Source organism: Lissotriton helveticus, chromosome 1_1, assembly GCF_964261635.1.
Source record: "Lissotriton helveticus chromosome 1_1, aLisHel1.1, whole genome shotgun sequence".
Lineage (NCBI taxonomy): Eukaryota > Metazoa > Chordata > Amphibia > Caudata > Salamandridae > Lissotriton > Lissotriton helveticus.
Genome location: NC_136057.1, coordinates 61018171 through 61042728, shown reverse-complemented (window position 1 = coordinate 61042728; position 24558 = coordinate 61018171). Strand labels below are relative to the sequence as shown.

At 47.4% G+C, this 24558-nt stretch overlaps 1 protein-coding gene across 1 annotated transcript in view; it reads left to right on the top strand.

Moving 5' to 3' along the window:
* The window catches only part of LOC144758313 (uncharacterized), a 140117-nt gene that overhangs the window by 60233 nt on the left and 55326 nt on the right, over positions 1-24558 (top strand). The window contains exons 3-4 of the mRNA XM_078646421.1: positions 16070-19356; positions 23512-23632. Of these exons, the coding sequence (XP_078502547.1) occupies positions 17437-19356; positions 23512-23632 (2041 nt within the window). The 5' untranslated portion in view covers positions 16070-17436. The remainder of the gene's footprint in view (positions 1-16069; positions 19357-23511; positions 23633-24558) is intronic.

Below are 24558 nucleotides of genomic sequence, written 5' to 3'. Positions count from 1 at the left end.
CGCCGCCAGCGGTTCCATAGCCAGAGCAAATAAATAGGGCGATAGGGGGCATCCCTGCCTGGTGCCCCGACCTATGGGGAAGGAATCAGACACTGCCCCAGCCACTCTTACCGATGCCGTGAGATCTGTGTATAGTAGGTGTATGTAAGATAAGAAGCGGGCCCCAGATTCAGGTGGGACAGAAGCGCACGGAGGTAGACCCAACTTACAGAGTCGAAGGCCTTATCTATATCGGCCAACAGAAGAGCCGCTGGAATCCCTGCCGCCCGGGCTGCCTCCACTACCACCTGTGCGCGCCTGATATTGTGTCTCGTCGCTCTACGAGGCATAAACCCGGCTTGGTCCGGGTGGACAAGATCGGTAATGTATGGGAGGAGGCGATTAGCCTGCGCTTTCGCCAATATTTTCGCTTCGGTGTTAAATAGTGATATTGGCCTATAGGACTCGGGTTGGTCTGGAGGCCTCCCTGGTTTGCAAAAGATCACTATTTCGGCGTGTCGCCAATCTCTCGGAAGATGGCCACACTCCCTGGCTGCCTCTAATGCCCTGCCATAGTATGCACCCAGTTGGAAGTGAAATTTCTTGAAAAATTCGCAAGGGAACCCATTAGGGCCAGGGGACTTGTCCACGTTTAATTCCCCGAGTGCTGTATCCAGCTCTTCCGCCGACAACGGGAGCTCCAGGCGAGCCCGCCCTTCGTCCGAAATTGATTGTGGTGGAAGATCAGCCAGGAATTTGTCAATGTTTTCTGCTGAGAGGAGTTCCTGGGGGGCGTATTGGGCCTCATAATATCGTGCGAAGCTGGCTGCGAGGTCTGTCGGGCCGTCATGGGCGTTCCCGTCTCATCCCGAAGGCACGGTAGGGACTGCGCACGACAAGTGCTCTGGCAGAGCCTGTATAGCATTGAGCCGGATTTGTCGCCCCACTGGTAGATCCTACTCTGAGTCGCTAACCACAGCTGTCGAGCCTCATCTAGCAGCAAGGAGGCATGCATCTGCTGAGACAGCAGAAGTTGTCCCACATCCTCCTCACCCCCGCCAGCGTGGCATCTTTTTTCTTGGTCACCGACGCGGTCCGCCGCTCTCTCTATGTCTTCCCTCCGTGTCTTGCGGGCAGCCGCACACCAGGCAATGTCCACCCCGCGAAGCGTGGGCTTCAGTGCCTCCCAGAGGATCGTGTCATCTGTATCCGAGTTATCATTATCACTCCAGTAGTGGGCAATAGCCTCGATCATGTGGGACTGGTAGTCGTCCTGTTGCAAGTGCCACGTGGAGAGGCGCCATCTAAACGGCTGCTGCCTCCTATCAAGAAGCAGGTCCACCACCACCGGGAAGTGGTCAGATAGGCCATGTGGCAGTATCGTCGTGGCGTTCACCCTGCACACCCAGGCATAGGGGACAAATAAGTAATCGATTCTAGAGAAGGACTTATGCACTGCTGAGACATATGTATATCCACGTTGTTGAGCGTGTTGGTGTCGCCATGTGTCCACCCACCCCATTCCTCTTACCAAGCCATTCAGTTTAGTGGGTGAATCCGAGGGCACCTCCCCCCCAGTCTGTGACGGTCCATCCGTTCATTCATCACATCATTCTAGTCCCTGCCTATCACTGCCATCACATCTGGTATCTCAGCCCACACACCAAACAATTTTTCTATAAGGGCACCCTGCAGCGGAGGCGGGGCATAAACACTCCTGGAGACTATCGACTCATTGCCTATCTTGCCCTGTATAAAGACATATCTGCCCTGTGTATCGACCCACTGAGTCTCATGGGTATAGGACAGCCTGCGATGTATCAGAATGGCTACCCCTCGAGATCCCCTTACAAATCCAGCATGAAACACTTGTTGAAAGCCACATCGCTGTAGACTAAGGGTCTTGGAACCCATAAAATGAGTCTCTTGTAACAGCAACACATCAGCCCCGTCTCTCTTCCCCTGTCGCAGGACTGCCCCTCTCTTTATCCTGTCCAGCATCCCCCTTACATTCCAGCTCACCACACGCATAGATGCCCTCTGCAGGCCCGATTCGGAGGGTTCAACCGCCATACATGAATTGAGAGTTTAGTGGCCCGAGCATCTGAGACCACACACACACATCTTGCTTCAATAGGACGCCAAAGTACACTGTGCAGATTAACGCTTCCCACCCTCTCCTAACCCCCGGCAACACACACCCAACAAACCCCCCATCCCCCACCCCAATCCCAGTCACCCCTTCAACTTCCCCACCTCCCCCCACCCCATACCTCAGTAACATAGAAGTACCTGTCGCGGTATAGATAATCTCCGACCCCCAACGGGAGGTAAGAGACCCACTATTCCAATGGATCCCAATGAACTACCCACCAAGTCCCAACACACCCCCCCACTAAACAAACTCCTCTAAACCGAGGGGTTATGACCGCCCTTCCGACTTCATCTCCCAACCCACATCTCATGGTTACCCAGTTACTGACGACTCGGGTGTCATGATCAATAGATCGCAAAGAAGAAAAGTACCATTGTCCTAGGGACGGGCGCCGGCCTCCGATCCCTCTCCAGGGCTTTGTCTGCAACCTGACCAATGTCTTCGGGTCTCATGCGTCCGGATCCTGAGAGTCTGCAGTTACGGTCGCCTCCGCCGCACCATCCTTAGGAGGGGGATCCTTCTTGGTGCGCGACCTCCAGTTACCCCTGCTCCGCGATCGCCGGGACGTCCTCGAGGCTCCCGCCGTGGATGATGAGTCCGAGTCCCGACTCGGAGGGGTGTTGACTCTGACGTGGACCGTTTCGTCCGTCCAGGCAAAGACTTCCTCTGGAGTATTGAAAAATTGAGTCCGGGACTGGTAGACCACACGCAGGCGGGCTGGGTAGAGCAGAGCATATTGGATATTAAGGTCTCTCAACCGCGCCTTAGCCGCCGTGAAGGACTGACGTTGTTGCTGGACTAGTCTGGTGTAGTCTGGAAATATTAGGATTTTGTGGTTTTCATATAGCAAAGGTTCCTTCACTCGTGCTTGTCGCAGGATTGTGTCACGGTCGTGATAATTAAGCAGTCTTGCTATTACAGGCCGCGGACGAGCTCCCTCCGGCGGCTTCTGGGTCAATGCTCGGTGCGCGCGTTCAATTATAAAGCAGCGCAAAAGGGATTCCGGAGGGAGCCACCCCTCCAACCATTGGGTCAGAAAGGCTTCCATGTCGCCCTTCTCACAGCCCTCCGGAAATCCCACGAACCGCAGGTTGTTTCGCGGTGCCCGTCCTTCCGCGTCCTCCGCTCGCAGTGCAAGTCCCTTTTGAACCCCCTCCATGTTGGCAACCTTCTTCTTCAGTGTCGCCACGTCGTCCTCCACTCCTGTAATTCTGGTCTCAGTCTCGGCGATGCGGGCCATGGCATTGCGCAGGTCCTGGCGCAGCAAGGTAACATCGGCTCCAACTGCCCCTATCTTCGCATCCAGCATGTCTCTGGATTGTGTTATCGCTGCCATGAGGGCCGCATTGTCAGGGCCAGGTACTTGAGTGCCTCCGGACGCCCCAGCCCCTCCAGTCGGCCCAGTAAATTTATCGATCGTGCCTTGTTTCGAGGAGCCTCCACCGTTTCCACCCCTCGTCATGGTTGCCACCGGGAATGTGCACAGGTCTCAGGGCACCGCTGGGACTGCAGGTCGGTCGCCCCAATCTCCCTGGTCGCGGGGCTGTTACTGGGCCTATCCCGCTTTATGCGCCGTTGGGGAGGATAGCACCCGTTCCCAGGTCTGTCTGCGCTGCCACCTGTGGTGCCGCCACACTCTGCCTCAATGGCACGGTGCCACTTCCAAGCTTGCCACAGTCTGTTACTCCATGCCCGAAGTGGGGGGTAGGTGCGTCGCGGCCTTGTCCAGGCGCCGCTCAGGGGGCACCGTCGCTCTTCTTCAATATCTCGGGGCCTGAAGACGCGCAGGCAGTCCCTGGTCCGCGCCGGATCTTCTGCCTCAGTCACCGGGCCCTCGGCAACTCCGCCAGCTTATTGTCCTCCAGGGCTCAGGATTCAGCTCCCCAGCGCACCATTTACGCCTGATTTGCCGCGGAAAGGGGGGCGCTCGCAGCCGCGCGCCACGTGTGAAAGGCAACCGGATCAGGGTCTCAGCCGGGTGTAGTATAGGATATCTGAGCCTGCTGTAGGGAGTGCCGCCACCGCCGTTCACAACTTGTCGGTGGGCCGGGGGGGTGGGGGAGACACAGCGTCACACAGCACAACTGTCGCCCCCACGGTCCGATATGACCGCCGACCGAGGCCGACCCGGCCCCTCCCGCTCTCCCCCAGTCCGCAGTCTGCACGGCCTCCAACTCCCGGGAGCGGTAGCAGCGACAGCGGGTGCCTCGCGTCCTCTGTGCAGCCCGGTTTACTCACTGCGGGCTTCTACGCGTCAAGTGCAGGATCCCGTCTTCCGCCCTTCGCCGGACCCGGTCACGTCGCACTTCCGCCCGGGTGCACTCAGACTCGAGGTCCCGGCCTCCGCAGGTCTGATAGGCCTCTTCACCTTAGGTCTCAGATCGCCGTGATGCGGGCGTCCGAGGTCCCGCAAATCGCCGTCGAGGCTTCTCCGCCACCTCCGACACCATTGTATAGATGATTAGACGTCTCAGGGTTGGAAAGACTCAGGATATATGTCAGATAGTTCATCGGCGGGACGGAGCTCTCTTAGGCTGCGTCCGCCATGTTCGCCACCTTGGCCACGCCCCCACAGTTGTTTTTGAGAGCCCACGAGGGACTCAGGCACCCCAGTTGTTTTTGAGAGCCCACAGTGGATCAAGGGGGCATTCGTCTGGCGTGGTTGAGCGGCCCCAGAAGGCAGCGGGCCGCTCCCACCCTGCCCCACATTGTTGTGCAGAGCCAGGGAGGCTCTAGGGGGCATCACTTTGCTTTAGAGCCCAGCGAGGCTCCAAAGGGACAGTCAGTTGGTTTGTTCAGAGCCTGCGAGGCTCCCAAGTTGGCCCCCTCATTATCTACACAGCTGCCCAGCACTTAGTGGGCAGCTGCTCCGTTTAGGCCCCTGACTTTGGGACACAGGGCGTCCTAGCCCCTACGAGGCCAGTTGGCCTAGGGACAGTCACAGGTGGTGACTAATGTGATTTCTGCGCAATTGTTCCTGCACCTCTGAATGTGTTGTTTATACGTCATGTGCCTTGTTCTTACACCCCTGAATGTATGTTTATGCATCATGTGTTTTCCTTCCCTACACCTCTGAATGTTGTGATGCATCATGTGTAATGTGTTCTTGCTTATACCCCTAAATGTATGGTGATACTTACGTGGTTGTTCTTGCTAGTACAGGTGGTGATAGTGAGGTCCTGGTTCTCTGCGTAATATTCTCCTAAGGTGGTTAGTGTTGTGTAGGTGGTACTTACCTGGTACCAGTGATTATTGGTTATGTGCTACAGTTGCTATTTTGTGCTACAGTGATTTTATATTCTATGATCTACAAAGTGCTATTTCTAACAGTATTTCTAGTTCTAAAAGTGCATATTCCTGTCCTGTACATATCCCCTGTAAATTCTGCCCGTGCCTGTTGGCACATTGTAAAGTGTGTGTTTTTATCTAATGTGTTTTGGTATAATACAAAGGCTATTTTTATACATAACCTTGTGTGGAGTTTCCTTTGTGGTGGGCCTTGGGTGTTGTTGCTGGGTGCGCGCGCAAACACTTAACTCACATTGCCTCTGAGTTTAGCCTTACTGCTCGTGCTACGTTACCAAGGGGGTGAGCAGGGGTTATCTTGGTGTGTAACTCCCTTTCCCTGATGTGGAAGTGGTGGTCTCTGACTGACTTTGGCGCAAGCCCTGGCCAGCCAGGGATCCCATTTCTAACACCATGTAAGCAACTCATTGGCTTTATCACCCACATCATAGAGACAATTCTGTGTAGCCAGCCCATGAGTACCCGCTATTTTACATTACTGCTCTTAATGTGTGCTGCTTCAGTTCATGGAGTAATGGGAGAGAAACTGATTCCCCACTTGCCAAGCGTGCCTCCAGGAAAGCATATTCCCTGTCCTGATCCTCACACTTCAATTTACGTTCCTTCGCATTCCCCCAATCACGGCTTGCGTCTGGCCTCGAATCACTGCCTTGAATTCATCCTATAGCACGCAAGTTGATTCAACAGGCCGCTCATTCTCCTTAAAATAGAAGTCTGCTCCATCGGTCATACGAGCTTTGAACGTCTTGTCTTTTAAATATCACGGATCAACCCTTGGGGGTAGCATGAAGTCCACAACTGGACCATCGAGTAGCACCTCCACCAGCGAATGGTCTGAGATTCCCCCTGCTATGTGTGTAGCGGCACTATAATCAACTTTATGGACAGTCTGGGTCAAAAGATAGTGCAGCCATGCCAGACTACCGTGTGCTGCGGACAGGTGCGTCCGGTTCTGATACCCCCTTCCCCTCTAGGGGCATTTAGGAGTATCATGAATATAGTATAGGTGCAGTTATGTCACTCCCGTCACCCCATTGCGTGTATGCTCTATCGTAAGCGTCTTACCCTTTCACAGGATGAGTCAGTCTTGTCTGGGTCTCTTTCCTGTTTCCCGGCACTTGAACGGCACGCCCGAACACTCGAGAGAGCAGTGACCCCCCAGCAGGCTTTTGTGGAGCGCTTTGGTCCTGGATGTAGTGCTGCATTCAGTAGGGCACCCACTCCGTCTTTTCTTTGCAGTTGCCTGAAGATCAGCAGTCCCAACATAGCAGTCACACCTGGCCTGTTGGTAAGTGCAGCTCCTCTGGAGGCCAGACCGTCAGCAATTGAGCCAACACTGTGGCCAGCTGGACCACAGGCGTAAGCTCAGACAGGATGTTCGACACTGGAGTAAGTGTAGTCCCTCATGGGCCTCTGACACAGAGTAGTCAGGAACTCAGCCACTAAAAGCCCAACTCAGGCTTTCCAGGAAGCCAGTAGATTCAGACCCTGTTTTGTTAGGAATTTGGCAAATGCAACCTTGATCGAGCCGGTTGGCAGCACACAATCGTCCAACTGGGCCTCAACAATCATGTTGTCGTAGAGTATTATTTTCTGCCTTGAACTGTTGGGAGAGTCTTCGGGGTGGAGGAGGGGGTTTCCCTTAGACTAGGGGGTTACTCTGTCGCACTCTCACATTGCATTTATCCTCCGCACACCAACACCCTAAACACGCACTTGATGCTAGCGCAAAGTTTGGGCACAGGTATACAAATGGAGCATTTCATGTGTGTGTCAGTAGGACACCACTCCACTGACCATGATGCAAAGAACACATCAGGCTATGGATCCTTACAACAGGCTCCCTTGCCACAACCGCTCTAGCTGTTAAACCCATGACAGTCCTCTGCCTTAAATAAGGGCACACTTGGTGTGACCCTCCAGGTCACAGGACCTGTCCAAAATCTCTCATAGTCCCTTGTTAGAAGTTGCACAGTACTGGAGTGGCAGAAAAATCTCATGCAATTGTTGTTTTTTACTTTGTGGTGGATTTACCCCAGTAACGTCCAGTTACAAGTTTGACGCCATGGACTGGGCAGTTGCCACGAGGAACAGATTCTTCTGCCTGTCAAACCACATGCCATTCACTATTTCATAGTGTTTTTCTGCTTTTATTTACCACTTGTTTTAAGCAGGTGGTAGATATATGCATGTGGTTGGTTGGGGGAGATAGGTGAAGCAGGGGAGGGACGGGGAAAGCCTTTTCTAACAGAGGGAGTAAGGTACATTTTATTTGCATGATTAACAAAAATCTTACGGTTACTGCATTCTTAAAGGAAACACACCAATTTAAATACAGGCCAATCATTTTAAAATGTCAAAAAATCCAAATTAGTTTTCTTGAATAACATAAACACAATTTATAGACATTACATCAGATCGTCATCTTTCCAGGACTTAATATAAATTGTGTCAATTAATATTTCTGTAATTTATGTGTGATATAAAAATAGTCCTAAATTCTGTCCTTAATTATCTTAGACTTCCAGATTTCCTGTGGGCAACTCACAAGTATCCAACTTCTTTTTAACAAGTATTAACAATTTTGTAAAATTGGCGTTCATTTTAATACCCAATGGTCTAAAAAAACTACCATGGCATGTCTGCAGGTACGAACACCTCTGCCAGTGAAGCAGTTTTTCAAATATCGTTTTCTTTCCGCCATCATTACTACACATACACAATCAAAATGCTAAATACTTTCGTCCTATAGGTTGCATAGTCGGCTTAGATGGTCTCAACCAGGGCACTACTTGTTTTAAGCCAGGTAAGTTGCCGGATCGTGCTTTCATAAAGGTGTTTTTGGTTTGTAGAGACCGTGGTATTTCTAAATATGGTTGGACCTTAAGACTTGTATATTCCTGGACCAACATCCATGCGTGGGATCTCTTAATAAACAGTTCTTTGTCTTTTAAAAGTGACATTTTTATATTTTTTATTTTCAAAAACCTTTATTAAGGAATATCAACATGGCAGACACAATACACCGTGCAGAACCGCCGCGCGCAGTAGCAAGATAAATTACAATACAGACATTGAGTTGCAATTGGGTTACGTTTACAGCAATTCAGTAAACCAGGAATGTTAAAGTCACAGAACCACAGTCCAGGGCTACAGCCTCCCAAGGGGAAGCACGCATAGAAGCACAATAACAGATGAAAGTCTAAAGCAGCAGGGGCGCTGATGGGAAATAGGGGAGGTGGGAGCATTTACTAACCAACACCGGTGGCCGCCGTGGACCCAGGGCCGGCGGGGAACGTGGGAGAGGTAGTGCCGCTGGGGTGGGAGCGGGAAAAGGAGATAGGCGAACGGGGGGGGGCCCAAATGTCGACAGGGCGGGACCTGGCAGGCATTAAATCCCAAAACTCAGAGAGGAGTCTGGCATCGAGAGGCATCCTCCAACCAACTCTCGACCCTAGGAGCAGGCCGCTGACCCCAACACATGGCCACCCTACATCTGGCGAGGACCAAAAGCATCGAAATCAGGCTGCGGGAAGCATCAGGGCAAAACTTAACAAAGCCAAGAAGGCACAGGGGATGGTCTGGGCGCACTGCAGTACCGGTGATGTCAGAGATGGTGGAGCACACCACCTGCCAGAACTCAGACCTTGGGGCAGAGCCAAGCTAAATGGGCAAAGTCTACGACGGGAGCAGCGCAATGCATACAAGTATCTCCAGGGGTGAGCACGAACCGGTGGAGCAGCACTGGGGTGCGGTACAGTCTGTGCAAGTACTTGAAGTGGATCAGGCGGAGCCGGTAATTCGGGGACAACTTTTTGGTTTGATTACAACAAGTCGGCCTCCAAAATGTCAATTCCATGGGGTGGGTTGAGTCCAGAAATGCAAGAAGCTGGCCTGGGCACATAAGGCGTAGATCCGAAAATCAGGCGCACCCATCTCACCGGCAGACATAGGGAGGGTGAGGATATCGTAGGCCACCCTGGGTTGTTCACCTGCCCAAATAAGCGAAATGACTAGAGAGGGAAGTTTGTGAAAGAAATGAGAGGTGAGGGGGATAGGTATGTTCAAGAAGAGATAGAGGAATTTAGACAAGACCACTATTTTTGCTATGGCGATACGGCCAGCCAAGGATAGCGGCAGTCGGCTCCACACAGGGATTCTCGATTCAAGCCAATCAACAGCACGCCTTAAGTTCGACCTCCACAATTCATCCAAATCCCTACTTAACCAGATGCTCAAATAGCACGTGGGGCCGGATGCCCACACAAATGGAAAGACCGGTGTGAAGGGAACAGTAGCATCAGTCAGGGGAAATAGGACCGACTTACTCCAGTTCATCTGGATGCCCGAAAGCCCGCCAAAATGTATGATTTCCCGAACCAGGGGGCTAAGATTTTCCTGAGGGTGGCGGACATATAGGGTGACGTCATCCGCATACATTGAGACCAGGAGAGAGCCGGAAGGGAAACCAATGCCCCTGTGTGTATGGTGCTGCCGTAGCCTGGCAGCCAGGGACTCGATGGCGATGGCAAAAAGCATGGACGATAACGGACACCCCTGGCGAGTGCCACAGGCAATGTTGATCGGGTCAGATACCTGACCATTAATGCGGAGACATGCGGAGGGACTGGTGTAAAGGAGTTTGATATTACGCAGAAAGTGAGCACTGAAACCCATATGCAGTAGAATGTTGAACAGGAACGGCCACTCCAACTTATCGAACGCCATGGTGGCGTCGAGTAGTGCGGCCACTGCCGGCAAGTTAGGGTGAGTTTGATGCAGGACAGAGAAAATGGTGCGAAGATTATGTGAGGTTGCCCTGCCAGGTATGAAACCAGATTGATCAGGGAGATTTGACAAAGATCTTATTATCTATGTTTATAAGGGAAAGAGGACGGTAGGAGTCACGACGGTCGGCAGGCTTGTCAGGGTTAAGGAGCAAATTTATCAATGCTTCGCGCAGGGACTGCGGGAATAGCCTGGTGTCGAAAGACTCAGTATACATGGCCGCCAGATGCGGTTCCAGGATGTCAGCAAACGATTTGTAGAACCAGGCAGGCAGGCCATCCAGGCCAGGGGCCTTGTCGCTAGGTAAGCTGTTGATGACTGCCAATATTTCTTCCCTGGAGAATGGCTCATCAAGAAATATTCTATGGTAGTCTTCGAGCCAGACGAGGGAAACTGACTCAAAATATTGGTCGAACTCCTCCAGTAGCAAGGGAGTGCCGGCACAATAGTGCTGAGAGTAAAAGTCAAGAAAACAGGATTTAATATCTACCGGAGAGGTGGTCCTGTCCAGGCTCCATCACTGAGAGCAGGTATATAGGAGGCAGCGCGCGGTGGACGTAGGAGGTTAGCAAGGGTACGTCCCGGGAGATTAACCTCCCCAAAGCGGCACTCTCGACCCTCTCTACCAAGGAAGGACAGTTTACGGCCGGCTTCATCCGAGAATTCGGTATGCTTTTGGCAAAGCAGCGCCAGCGTCTCAGGGCTGGGGCACTCCGCCTGGGCGGCATCAAGCCACGAGTATTTCACTTCCATATAAGGCTCGGGAGCAATTTCGTTTTTTTTTTTTATAACTCTTTTTATTGTAAATAAAAAAACAAAAAACAGGCAAGGCAGAGAAACAATACAGTTAGGTGCGTGTTCAAGGAGGAAGGAAAATGCAATACAACATAATACAAAATCATTAATACGAAAGGGGGGGGTTACCAGGGGAGAGACTTAATTCTAATGCGATACAAAAGGGGATGATGGACGGAGCGTTTGTATAAATCAAACACTCACCCCCAGTCAACTGATCTGGGTTTAATCCATCACCATTCTTTAGTTCACTCAGCCACCCCAGTTCAGACATGGCTATATGCAAATCAGTCTGACCCTGTGCCTTATGGGAACAGTCCAGCCCGAACTGCCAAGCCATGTCTTCCCTGGACCGGAAACAAGCATCCTGGGACCGGTTTCGGATTCATAATCCTCATCAGCCAGGCTATCTTGAATCCAGTGGCCAAGTGAACAAGGGACTCACGTCTGAGCATACCCTGCCACACTTAGGGCGAACAAAGCGTTACAAAAGGGGATGATGGACGGAACGTTTGTATAAATCAAACACTCACCCCCAGTCAACTGATCTGGGTTTAATCCATCACCATTCTTTAGTTCACTCAGCCACCCCAGTTCAGACATGGCTATATGCAAATCAGTCTGACCCTGTGCCTTATGGGAACAGTCCAGCCCGAACTGCCAAGCCATGTCTTCCCTGGACCGGAAACAAGCATCCTGGGACCGGTTTCGGATTCATAATCCTCATCAGCCAGGCTATCTTGATTCCAGTGGCCAAGTGAACAAGGGACTCACGTCTGAGCATACCCTGCCACACTTAGGGCGAACAAAGCGATACAAAAGGGAATGATAGACAGAGCGTTTGTATAAATCAAACACTCACCCCCAGTCAACTGATCTGGGTTTAATCCATCACCATTCTTTAGTTCACTCAGCCACCCCAGTTCAGACATGGCTATATGCAAATCAGTCTGACCCTGTGCCTTATGGGAACAGTCCAGCCCAAACTGCCAAGCCATGTCTTCCCTGGACCGGAAACAAGCATCCTGGGACCGGTTTCGGATTCATAATCCTCATCAGCCAGGCTATCTTGAATCCAGTGGCCAAGTGAACAAGGGACTCACGTCTGAGCATACCCTGCCACACTTAGGGCGAACAAAGCGATACAAAAGGGGATGATGGATGGAGCGTTTGTATAAATCAAACACTCACGCCCAGTCAACTGATCTGGGTTTAATCCATCACCATTCTTTAGTTCACTCAGCCACCCCAGTTCAGACATGGCTATATGCAAATCAGTCTGACCCTGTGCCTTATGGGAACAGTCCAGCCCGAACTGCCAAGCCATGTCTTCCCTGGACCGGAAACAAGCATCCTGGGACCGGTTTCGGATTCATAATCCTCATCAGCCAGGCTATCTTGAATCCAGTGGCCAAGTGAACAAGGGACTCACGTCTGAGCATACCCTGCCACACTTAGGGCGAACAAAGCGATACAAAAGGGGATGATGGACGGAGCGTTTGTATAAATCAAACACCTACACCCAGTCAACTGATCTGGGTTAAATCCATCACCATTCTTTAGTTCACTCAGCCACCCCAGTTCAGACATGGCTGTATGCAAATCAGTCTGACCCTGTGCCTTATGGGAACAGTCCAGCCCGAACTGCCAAGCCATGTCTTCCCTGGACCGGAAACAAGCATCCTGGGACCGGTTTCGGATTCACAATCCTCATCAGCCAGGCTATCTTGAATCCAGTGGCCAAGTGAACAAGGGACTCACGTCTGAGCATACCCTGCCACACTTAGGGCGAACAAAGCGATACAAAAGGGGATGATGGACAGAGCGTTTGTATAAATCAAACACTCACCCCCAGTCAACTGATCTAGGTTTAATCCTTCACCATTCTTTAGTTCACTCAGCCACACCAGTTCAGACATGGCTATATGCAAATCAGTCTGACCCTGTGCCTTATGGGAACAGCCCAGCCCGAACTGCCAAGCCATGTCTTCCCTGGACCGAAAACAAGCATCCTGGGACCGGTTTCGAATTCATAATCCTCATCAGCAAGGTTATCTTGAATCCAGTGGCCAAGTGAACAAGGGACTCACGTCTGAGCATACCCTGCCACACTTAGGGCGAACAAAGCGATACAAAAGGGGATGATGGACGGAGCGTTTGTATAAATCAAACACTCCCCCCCAGTTAACTGATCTGGGTTTAATCCATCACCATTCTTTAGTTCACTCAGCCACCCCAGTTCAGACATGGCTATATGCAAATCAGTCTGACCCTGTGCCTTATGGGAACAGTCCAGCCCGAACTGCCAAGCCATGTCTTCCCTGGACCGGAAACAAGCATCCTGGGACCGGTTTCGGATTCATAATCCTCATCAGCCAGGCTATCTTGAATCCAGTGGCCAAGAGACTCACGTCTGAGCATACCCTGCCACACTTAGGGCGAACAAAGCGATACAAAAGGGGATGATGGACGGAGCGTTTGTATAAATCAAACACTCACCCCCAGTCAACTGATCTGGGTTTAATCCATCACCATTCTTTAGTTCACTCAGCCACCCCAGTTCAGACAGGGTCAGACTGATTTGCATATAGCCATGTCTGAACTGGGCAGGGTATGCTCAGACGTGAGTCCCTTGTTCACTTGGCCACTGGATTCAAGATAGCCTGGCTGATGAGGATTATGAATCCGAAACCGGTCCCAGGATGCTTGTTTCCGGTCCAGGGAAGACAAGGCTTGGCAGTTCGGGCTGGACTGTTCCCAGGAGGCACAGGGTCAGACTGATTTGCATATAGCCATGTCCGAACTGGGGTGGCTGAGTGAACTAAAGAATGGTGATGGATTAAACCCAGATCAGTTGACTGGGGGTGAGTGTTTGATTTATACAAACGCTCCGTCCATCATCCCCTGTTGTGAGACTTAATTCTAATGACATGGAAGCCAAACAAGTCTTGGAATGTCGGATCAGGGAGAAAGAGAGACATCCGGAATCTCCGGAAGGGTCGGGGGCGTGCATAGCAATTTCGCTTTTATTACTTTTATTAATGAGGTAAAAGTTGGGCCTCCCAAGGAGCTATAAAGTAGGCGAAAAGCCCCTTGTAGACTTTTGTCTCTTTTCTTCATCTCCATTTTATGGTATAAAAAAGTTCATTTCTCGTCAAACAGTATCCCAAGATATTTATAACATTGAACTTTTTCTAGCTCTTCCTTTTGGTGGTACCATTTGATTGACTGCCCTTCCGTTTCTTGGTACTGACTTCCATTACTTATGTTTTTGTTTCGTTTATTGTCATTTTGTTCTCAATTGAATACATTAATGTTTTGTTTATTAATCGCTGCCGTACTATCCTTGTTTGGCTTAGCAGGACGACGTCATCAGTGTATAGTAAGTTTGATATTTGTTTCTCAGCCAGCTTTGGTGAGTATGCTAACTCATTTTTAATTGCAAGAGTAAAGTCTGATAAAAATAGATTAAATAAATATGGAGCTAAAACACACCCTTGCTTTAGGCCTTGAGTTTTTTTAATTTTCCTCGAAAGCTTGGAACCATTCCCTAGCCGGACTCTTGTCCAGGTATCAGTATATAACAATTGTATTGCATTTAAAAGGCTGGAGCTAGTGCCATAACAATCCAGTTTTCTCCATAAAATCTGCCTATTTGCAGTCAAAGGCAGCTTTAAAATCAACGAAACATAAATATAATGGCTGTTTTTTTGTTTTATATTTTTCCATTAAAATTCCCAGTGTTAACACATTTGTTGTTGTACCTTGACCGTGTACAAAACCTGAATGGTTCGATGGAATTAAATGGTTTTCATTAGCCCAATCAATTAACTCCTTTAGTAGAACCGATGCAACTAATTTAGCATTGATATCTTGGAGCGTAATTAATCTGTAATTGGAAGGGAGGGACCAATCCCGACTTTTATATATAGTAGAAATTATAGATCCGTTCCATGCCTCGGGGACTGTTCTTTATTGGAGAGCATGATTAAATACTGCTGTTCGATAGCTCGACCAATTTGATGCTTTCTCCTTATACAACACAGCAGGAATCCCATGTGGGCCTGGGTCACCATTGGATCTCTGATTCTTTATTAATTTACATACTTGGTTTTCTGTTATCTCTATTGAGTTATTATCCTTTTCTCCTCCTATTCTATTTATAGCCCAATCAGTAGAATTCTCAGCCATGTTAGGAGTAGGATTCAAATGCATATCTATGAACGATACCCATTCAGATTCAGTTACTGTTGATGAAGTAGATTTCCTACTAGATCTACTCAGTTTGTTTAATAGAAACCAGAAGCCTCTTGAATTACTCCTTTTGCAAGCATATAGAGCTTTTGCCCACAACTATTGCTTTTCTTGCATTTTGTCCTTCCAGATCATTTTCCTTACTCCTATATTTATCTTTTTGAGTTTTACTCTGTAAATTAAATCAACTTCAAATTTTTTGACGAATCTCAGGATTCTGTTACGTCCTTTTTTTAATTGATGGCTTTAAAATGAAATTTTCACCAATGAACATGCTGCTTTTTTCCTCCACTGACCTTTATTAGCATATTATTGAGATTGTGGTAATTATTTACTTTGTGAAGAGAGACCATTTTTCGACAGCATTCGAATAATCTCCTTCGAAGTGAAAATCCACAATTGCTTGCGCAGTGTTTGTAATAGAATCTTTGGTGTTATCTGACCAATAAAGTTTCTTATAATTTTTGGTGTTATCTGACCAATAAAGTTTCTTATAATTTACTGTTGTTAATTCTCCCGGAAGTGTCGTATAGTTTTCAAATCTTAGGCCATTTAGGTTTAACTCAATTATTTGTTGACCTCCATAGGGTACATGTATCCTTTGTGAGCTTAATAAAATGTTGAAAATTCTACTAATCCTCACTCCTACATCCAAGTACTCTCATGCTACCATTCTACACTCTGCTCTGTCTAAAAAACAGCTCAGCATTTTCAAAAATCTGCATTGATTTGGCTTGTAAATTATATTTTTGGAAATGTACATGTATTAACTATTTAATTTTAATACTATAGGTGATTGAAATTACGAACGAAGAAAGCAAGATTTAGCACTAAGCAACTGAATGTCAGTGCCATAAGAAGGATTATTTTGAAAAACTGAAGGACATCCAGCATTCTACGTTTAAACAATTGTCAAAAAGTTGCGAGGAAAGGACTATACCTGTAAGTGAAGTCTCTAATTTTGCATTTCATTAACCCAGAGCAAAGCCATATCTGTGCACACAGCATCAGAAATAATGTAGAAAGACCGCTTCAGCATCCTCATCTGAAATACTATCAGAAAGACAAATTGCCTCAGCATGACAGAATAACGTTCATCTAAAGCATCATGTAATTCTAGAGAGGAAGCACACACTGCATAAAAGAAAGTTACAACTGAAGGTTTCTTCTGGATACCATCAAAGAAAAGACGCTGAAAGAAGACTCCGAAGCTAACACGTAAACAACCAAAAGATTGGAAAATCACCTTTGTTCAACAACCGTTTTTAACCAATTACGCAAGTTTGAGACTATTTGCCTCGGGATATAACACTTTGACCCACTCTGTTCACTCTTGCGAAAACCTTAAAAATTCAACACTTTATTGTGTTAATGACCATCTCAGATTGTTTCCTTTTTATTGTGTACTGTTCTGTAATTCTATGTAGATCGCCTCAACATTATCTGTTGTGCAGGAGTGATATGTAAAACTGTTAAATATAAAAATGGATTAAAGGAGCACCGTTGCACTATATCTAATGTAAATAAATCCTCATACTCAGAACTACAAACCTTAACTTTACACCAAACATAGAAAGGGTAGAAGGAACTGATGTTCTGCGACTAATGATCCACAATAGTACTCTGCACGTTCTAACGCCCTTAGTTACTGCCATTACAAAGTGCAAAAAGGTACTTATCAGTTTAGTCAATAAATATCAGACTAACACCTTATTACTGCATTGCTAAGAACCTATACAAAAAGATTTGAGAAAAACTTCAGTCACAAATTAAGTTACTGCCGAAGAGGCTATTACCTAAAGACTATTATCTGCTAGAAAAATGTCAGCAGGTGTTACAGGACTGCTTCCCGACATTTTTTGCTCAATTCAAGTGTTGAGAAGATTACACACAATTTCTTTTAGAGATAAGTGCTGAACATTATCTAAACCAGCCCGACTCTAAAATCAGGTTCACCCTTACCGTGGCATATAAGCAAGAGAAAACTAAACGTAGAGATATTAACTCTAGGAATAAACCTGATAAAAACACAGACTGTGAGAACAAATTCAGTGTTCAAACCCGCCTCGATTGAGGCAAAATAACCGACGTTGGGGAAAAAAGTTACCTGTGCCAAAAAAGATACAGCCATAAATCTTATCTCACAGAATTTTGACAGAATGCACACTGGGGGAAACCACTCTCAGTGCGATGTATGCCAAAAAAGTTTCAGGCGTAAATCTTATCTCACTGACCATATGAGAATCCACACTGGGGGAAACCACTCTCCGTGCAACGTATGCCAAAAAAGTTTCAGATGTAAATCTTATCTCACTGAGCATATGAGAATCCACACTGGGGAAAAACCGTTTCAGTGCTCTGAATGTCCGAAAAGGTTTAGTATCAAACCGAGTCTATATCGACATGCATTAACCCACTCTGTGGAAAAACCTTACCAGTGCGCTGAATGCCAAAAAAGTTTCAACCAAAAATCTTATTTCACTGAACACATGAGAATCCACTCTGGGGAAAACCCTTATCAGTGCTCTGAATGCCAGGAAAGGTTTTGTAACAAACAAAGTCTTTCTCGACATCTAATAACCCACTCTGGCGAAAAACCTTACCAGTGCTCTGAATGCCAGAAATGTTTCATTTACAAAAACAGTCTCACTCGGCATAGAATAATTCACACTGGGGATAAACCGTATCAGTGCACGGATTGCCAGAAATGTTTCATTGACAAAAACAGTCTCACTCGGCATAGAAGAACCCACACTGGGGATAAACCTTTTCAGTGCTCTGAATGCCAGAAATGTTTCAGTTGCAAAAGCAGACTGATTGAACATACAAGAATCCACTCTGGGGAAAACCCTTATCAGTGCTCTGAATGCCCAAAACATTTCAACCGTAAATCACTTCTAACTGCACATTTGAGATTCCACACTGGGGAAAAACCTTATCAGTGCTCTGAATGCCAGGAAAGTTTTTGTAACAAACAAAGTCTTTCTCGACATGCAATAACCCATTCTGTGGAACAACCTTATCAGTGCTCTGAATGCCAGAAATGTTTCAGTATAAAAAGTAGTCTCACACGGCATACAAGGACACACACTGGGGAAAAACGTTATCAGTGCACTGAATGCCACAAATGTTTCAGTGAAAGAAGCTATCTCACTCAGCATACAAGAACGCACACTGGGGAAAAACCTTATCAGTGCTCTGAATGCCCAAAAGATTTCAAACTTAAATCACTTCTAACTGCACATGTGAGATTCCACACTGGGGAAAAACCTTATCAGTGCTCTGAATGCCGCAAATGTTTCAGTGAAAAAAGACATCTCACGCAGCATATACAAACCCACAGTGGGGAAAACCCCTATCAGTGCTCTGAATGCCAGAAATGTTTCAGTGAAAAAAGACCTCTCACGCTGCATATACAAACCCACAGTGGGGAAAACCCCTATCAGTGCTCTGAATGCCAGAAATATTTCCGAGACAAAATAAGTCTTTCTCAACACACAATAACCCACACTGGTGAAAAACCTTATCAATGCTCTGAATGCCCAAAATATTTCAAACTTAAATCACTTCTAACTGCACATGTGAGAGTCCACACTGGGGAAAAACCTTATCAGTGCTCTGAATGCCAGAGATGTTTCAGTGACAAAATGAGACTCACTAAACATACAAGGATTCACACTTGGGTAAAACGTTATCAGTGCACTGAATGCGACAAATGTTTCAGTGAAAAAAGCAGTCTCACTCAGCATATAAGAATCCACACTGGGGAAAAACCTTATCAGTGCACTGAATGCCACAAATGTTTCAGTCAAAAAAACTGTCTCATTCATCATATAAGAACCCACACTGGAGAAAAACCTTATCAGTGCTCTGAATGCCACAAATGTTTCATGGGAAAAAACAGTCTCATTCATCATATAAGAACCCACACTGGGGAAAAACCTTATCAGTGCTCTGAATGCCAGAAATGTTTCAGTGAAAGAAGCAGCCTCACTTACCATAAAAGAATCCACACTGGGGAAAAACCTTATCAGTGCTCCGAATGCCAAAAATGTTTCAGCCAAAAATCTCATCTCACTGAACATGTGAGAATCCACACTGGAGAAAAAAAATTATCAGTGCTCTAAAGGTCTGAAAAGATTCAGAGGTAGAGCAGGTTACAAGCGCCATAAGAAAACACACCATCAAAATAATTCAGTGCTCCGAATGCCAGAAAAGCATCAATTTTAAACTCAATCTCACTCTACATGAGCAGACGTACACAGGGAAAAAACATTACCAACGCTGTGAATGCCAGAAATTCCTATTTGATAGGCACAGCCTCACTAACCATAAGCGACTCCATACTGATGAAAAACCTTATGAGTGCTCTCAATTCCAGAAAAGCTGCAGAGAAATACGCTCACCGTGAGAAGCTCCACACTGGAGAAAATCCTTATGCCATAAAAGGTTGAATCTGAAAGACAGTGTTATGCTTCATGAGAGATCCCACTCTGGGGAAAAACCTTATGCGCGCTTGAAAGGCAAAAAAAGTTTTGGTCACAAATTACTTCTCACTTGTCATGAGCGAACTCACAAGGGGGAAAAAAGCCTTATGTGTGTTCTGAATGTCAGATAAGGTTTAGTCTTGAATACAATGTCATTTCACATGCGGGAAATTCACACTGGACTAAAGCCATATACAGGAGGGGAAAGCCAGAAACGTTATACTCAGAAAAGAGATCTCACTAAACATGAGAAATGCATCCACACCAGGTGAAAAGTAAGGCGTATCTTGAGTTGCAGAAAAGCTTCTAACAACCAGACTTTACATGAGAGAGCACATATTGTTGTTGCAATAGGATTCATCAAGAAACTCTTGCAGGATACCTTAGGCTCCCCGCATGCAACCTCCAAAGAAATTTCAGGCCTGGAAATATTTTTAATTGCAACAGAATCCACAATTTGAGTATCTGAAAGTTACAAAACTCTCAAGGTCTTTACTTTACACAGAGAAGTGTTAGTACTTGCTAGTTACCAAAAAAATCACAATAATAATATCTTAAATTTTACTCCACCCAAAAGGTTTCTACTCACCCTTGTTTCTTAACATATGACTGATATCTATATTTTCATGATAAGATTAAGCCTATGCAGAGTTCCTCAGTGAGGAACTCCGCAAAGTGACAAAACAATCTCTGGTGGTCTACGCGGAGTTCCGCGAGCAGTGGAGTGCGTAAGGGTCATGCCGTTTGTGGTGATTTTGATCTCCTGGTGTTTGTCCCGTCCTGTAAAAATAGTTGTGAATGGCACCTTGTGCAGCACAAGAGGGTGCAGCTGCTTCTACTTGAGCGGCGGTACCAAATGGGGGTGGTGATGGACGGAGCATCTGAATCAATCAAACACTCACACCCAGTCAAAAGATCTGGGTTTAATCCATCACTGTTCTTTAGCCCACTCTGCCACCCCAGTTCAGACATGGCTATATGCAAATTAGTCTGACCCTGTGCCTTATGGGAACAGTCCAGCCCGAACTGCCAAGCCATGTCTTCCCTGGACCGGAAACAAGCTTCCGAGGACCGGTTTCTGGCATTCCAGCCGTCTTCAGCCCGGCTTGCTTGAATCCAGTGGCAAAGTGAGCAAGGGACTCACGTCTGAGCGTACCCTGCCACACTTATGGCGGCCAAAAGCGGTACAAAAGGGGGGTGGTGAATGGAGGTGGATTAAACCCAGATCAGTTGACTGGGGGTGAGTGTTTGATTTGCTCAAACGCTCCGTCCATCATCCCCTTTTGTTTCGCTTTGTTCGCCCTAAGTGTGGCAGGGTATGCTCAGACGTGAGTCCCTTGCTCACTTGGCCACTGGATTCAAGATAGCCTGGCTGATGAGGATTATGAATCCGAAACCGGTCCCAGGATGCTTGTTTCCGGTCCATGGAAGACATGGCTTGGCAGTTCGGGCTGTACTGTTCCCATGAGGCACAGGGTCAGACTGATTTGCATATAGCCATGTCTGAAATGGGGTGGCTGAGTGGGCTAAAGAATGGTGGTGGATTAAACCCAGATCAGTTGACTGGGGGTGAGTGTTTGATTTGCTCAAACGCTCCGTCCATTAACCCCCTTTTGTTTCTACTTGAGCGGCAGCTTTGTCAATGCGAAGGAAGGTTTCTCAATGCGAGTGGTTGTGACCTGCCGCGACCACTCGCATTGAGAAATCCGACGACCCGCTTTGAGAAATCGCCCCAGGAAGTTGATTCGCTCGCCAACTAGACCATGGCGGGCGTGAGCAAGGAAAAATCTCATCAGGAGGTAGATATTCCCCGCTCCGGCACATAACGTTGAAGAGCGCAAGCGTAAAAAAAAAACTTGCTACGCTCCATGGAGCGGAGTGTTTAGGAACTATGCGAGCTCCGCGGAGTACGGAAAGCTCCGCGAGCAGAGTTCACCACCCAGAATGAGATAATATACAACACCATGAAAACATAGCAAACAGTTACTTGCCTTTGGCAACGCTCTTTCTAGTGGATACTCCTTTACCTGCATATTCCTCACCTTGACTGGGTCCTCCAACTTTAAAGCAGAGTAGGAGACATCATGCAGCTCAATGTCGACGTCATTCTGCTCCAGAAGTGGCAAGCGGAGACTCATATAAGCACTTCCCATGCTCACTGTGAACTACAGAGGTCTATGAGTTCATTATCTCACAGGTCTGTATCACATATGCCGGCCCTGGCCAGATATTAATTCACAATTTTATCATGATTAGAATTCAAAAATTCAAATTGTATTCTCAGCAGCAAGGGTATATATAAATCGCTGAGTGATGACTGCGCAGTGATATGATGATAAAACAGTCCGATCCACATTTTGTTCACAAAAACAGGGCTGTAAATTGCTTTTGTACAATACAAGTTAAGCAAAGGCGATTCTTAGAAGATATAATTTATATGAAATAGTCCCTCTATAGTCAATGTTTTGACCGTTCCAGTTAATTACCGTGGTCTCATCAGGACGGTAGATCGTCGCCTCTCCAATATGCTTCTCAACTATATTCAATACAACCCAGTAAGGATTCTTCTGTACCTCGGGGCAGCGTACCTGGGAGGAAGTCAAATTCAATTAAGCAGTTCCAGCGCCTGTTCGTTGGACCAAACAACTGCAGCCAGTGAATGCACAGCTCGCTGTCAAACACGTTTGTGTGATACTTCCTGATGAGACCATCGTCACTGACTGTCTTGTCTGTGAGAAGCTGCACCCGCCCTCCTGTGATTGTGGGCCGGAAGACCTTCACCGCCAAGTGAAATGCTCGCAACTCCAACAGCTTGATGTGGAGTTGGGTCTCTGCCGGTGACGAGGGTTCCCTAGTCTCTGTCTCCCTTATGTCCTTCTCATCCCAGACGTGATACATCCGTTGCCACTGTTAAGTCTGGGTGGAATAGAGAGAGGGGTCTGCCAGTGACACAATCTAATTCACTGGAGAAAATGTTGGATACTGCCTACAATAGGGTGAGTCAGTGTCTGGAAGGACACAAAGAGGTTTTGCAGCTGCACCAGTTGTAGAGGCAGGTCACTCAGTGGCATGATGTCCTGGACGTTGCCTTTGTATGCCATGGCCATGAAAGAACTGGGAGACCTGCTGGGTTTGCAGCAGGTTCTGGCGCTGGCAATGTTGAAAAACCCTACTGTAGCCAAAAAGGGATGAGATTTGTGATGAAATTGCGTGGCGGAGGCAGACAGACCCAAGGAATCTGTGTGGGGCCTAGTCTGTTTTCTTGCTTAAAAGACGAGAGCCATTAAATAGCTTGTCCATTAACGATGCTTGGGTATCTTTAGCGAAGCATATAAATCTAATCCAGGCAATGCACCGAAGTTCCACACTCATGCCAATCGCTTGACCCAAGCAATGGGCTATGTCCAAGTCATAACATAGGGCAAACTTTGCTGCAACACATCTTCCCTGAATAGCTTGTGTTCGTCGGCAGAGTTTAGGCCACTGTTTCCCACAGGGCATGATTATATTTGGGAGCATTGTCATTCAGGCCCTCCAGGGTATAGCGATGTGCAAAAGAATATCGCCAGTTTTTGTAACAAGCCTGCACTTTTCATAAAAATGCCAGTGAATGCTACCTCGTCCTTGCATTGTCCCAGCGCTCGCCAATGGGCCAATAAAAAAAGGAGTCTCAGCAGCAGGCAAGTGATGTGTTCTTTGTTTATTTACTCCTCATCGGCCTGCCTGCTGTTTTGCATTCATCTGAAGGGCTTCAGACTCCACCACCTGCCTGACCGGAGGACCTTCCTAGCTGCAGCCTGGACTCTTCTGCAGCCAGAGGAGAGAACAGACTGTACGTCGGAGAACGGGGCACCAACAAGAAGATCAGGTAGGTTATACTGGCATACTGCAGCAGTGTGCTTCTGTCTACTCCACTCCTACAGCTTGCCCGTTCTTCTTTATCCTCGCCCAGGGCTGTGGGTGCCCTAGGCAAGGAAATGGAAGGGGGCATGGGCAACACAGTGTGGTGGCCCCTGAGAGGGGGCAGTATATAACTGCAGGGTTCCTCCTCCCATGGGGGATGTGGTGGGACCTGGGACAAGCCAAGATTTAAATGTAGTGGAACACCGGGCCCAGTGGGCCAATATTTTTCTAAAGGGGCCCACCAAACGCGCCAGTGCCCCGTCCACTGCTTGAAAAAAAACACTGGTTGAGCCCTCTGTCCTTTCTTTGGTGGCTCCCACTCACCCCTTCTCATCCAGCTCTCCCTCACTAGTGTTTTGGTGGTGGGGGTCCAATGTTTTCAGGATACAATGATGAGTGTAGAGGGTAGTGTTTGGCAATAGGGACATTGGTAGGGTAGGGGTCAATTTGGGCGGGGGTGGCAGGATAGAGGGCAGTGTTATGGCATTAGCAGACAGTGTAGGCTTTTTTGCTCAAGGTGACCCCGCACACTAAAACAGTAAATATTACAATATCAGTAATGTTGTACATATTATTCCATTGTCTTTCCAGTCATTCTCCCAAGAATTCCAAAGTCAGGTTTCTTCAGTAGACAAATTCTTTATTCACAAGAGACTTTTAAAACCAATAGCCTAGGCTGACTTTGGAATTCTTGGGAGAATGACTGGAAAGACAATGGAATAATATGTACAACATTACTGATATTGTAATATTTACTGTTTTAGTGTGCGGGGTCACCTTGAGCAATTTTGATTTGTAAAACAAATTTCTTGTTTTCTGAAATTGGGATCTAGGGGATTGTATCCCAGACAACCTGCACCTAGACACACGTATACTTTAGGGATTTTGTCA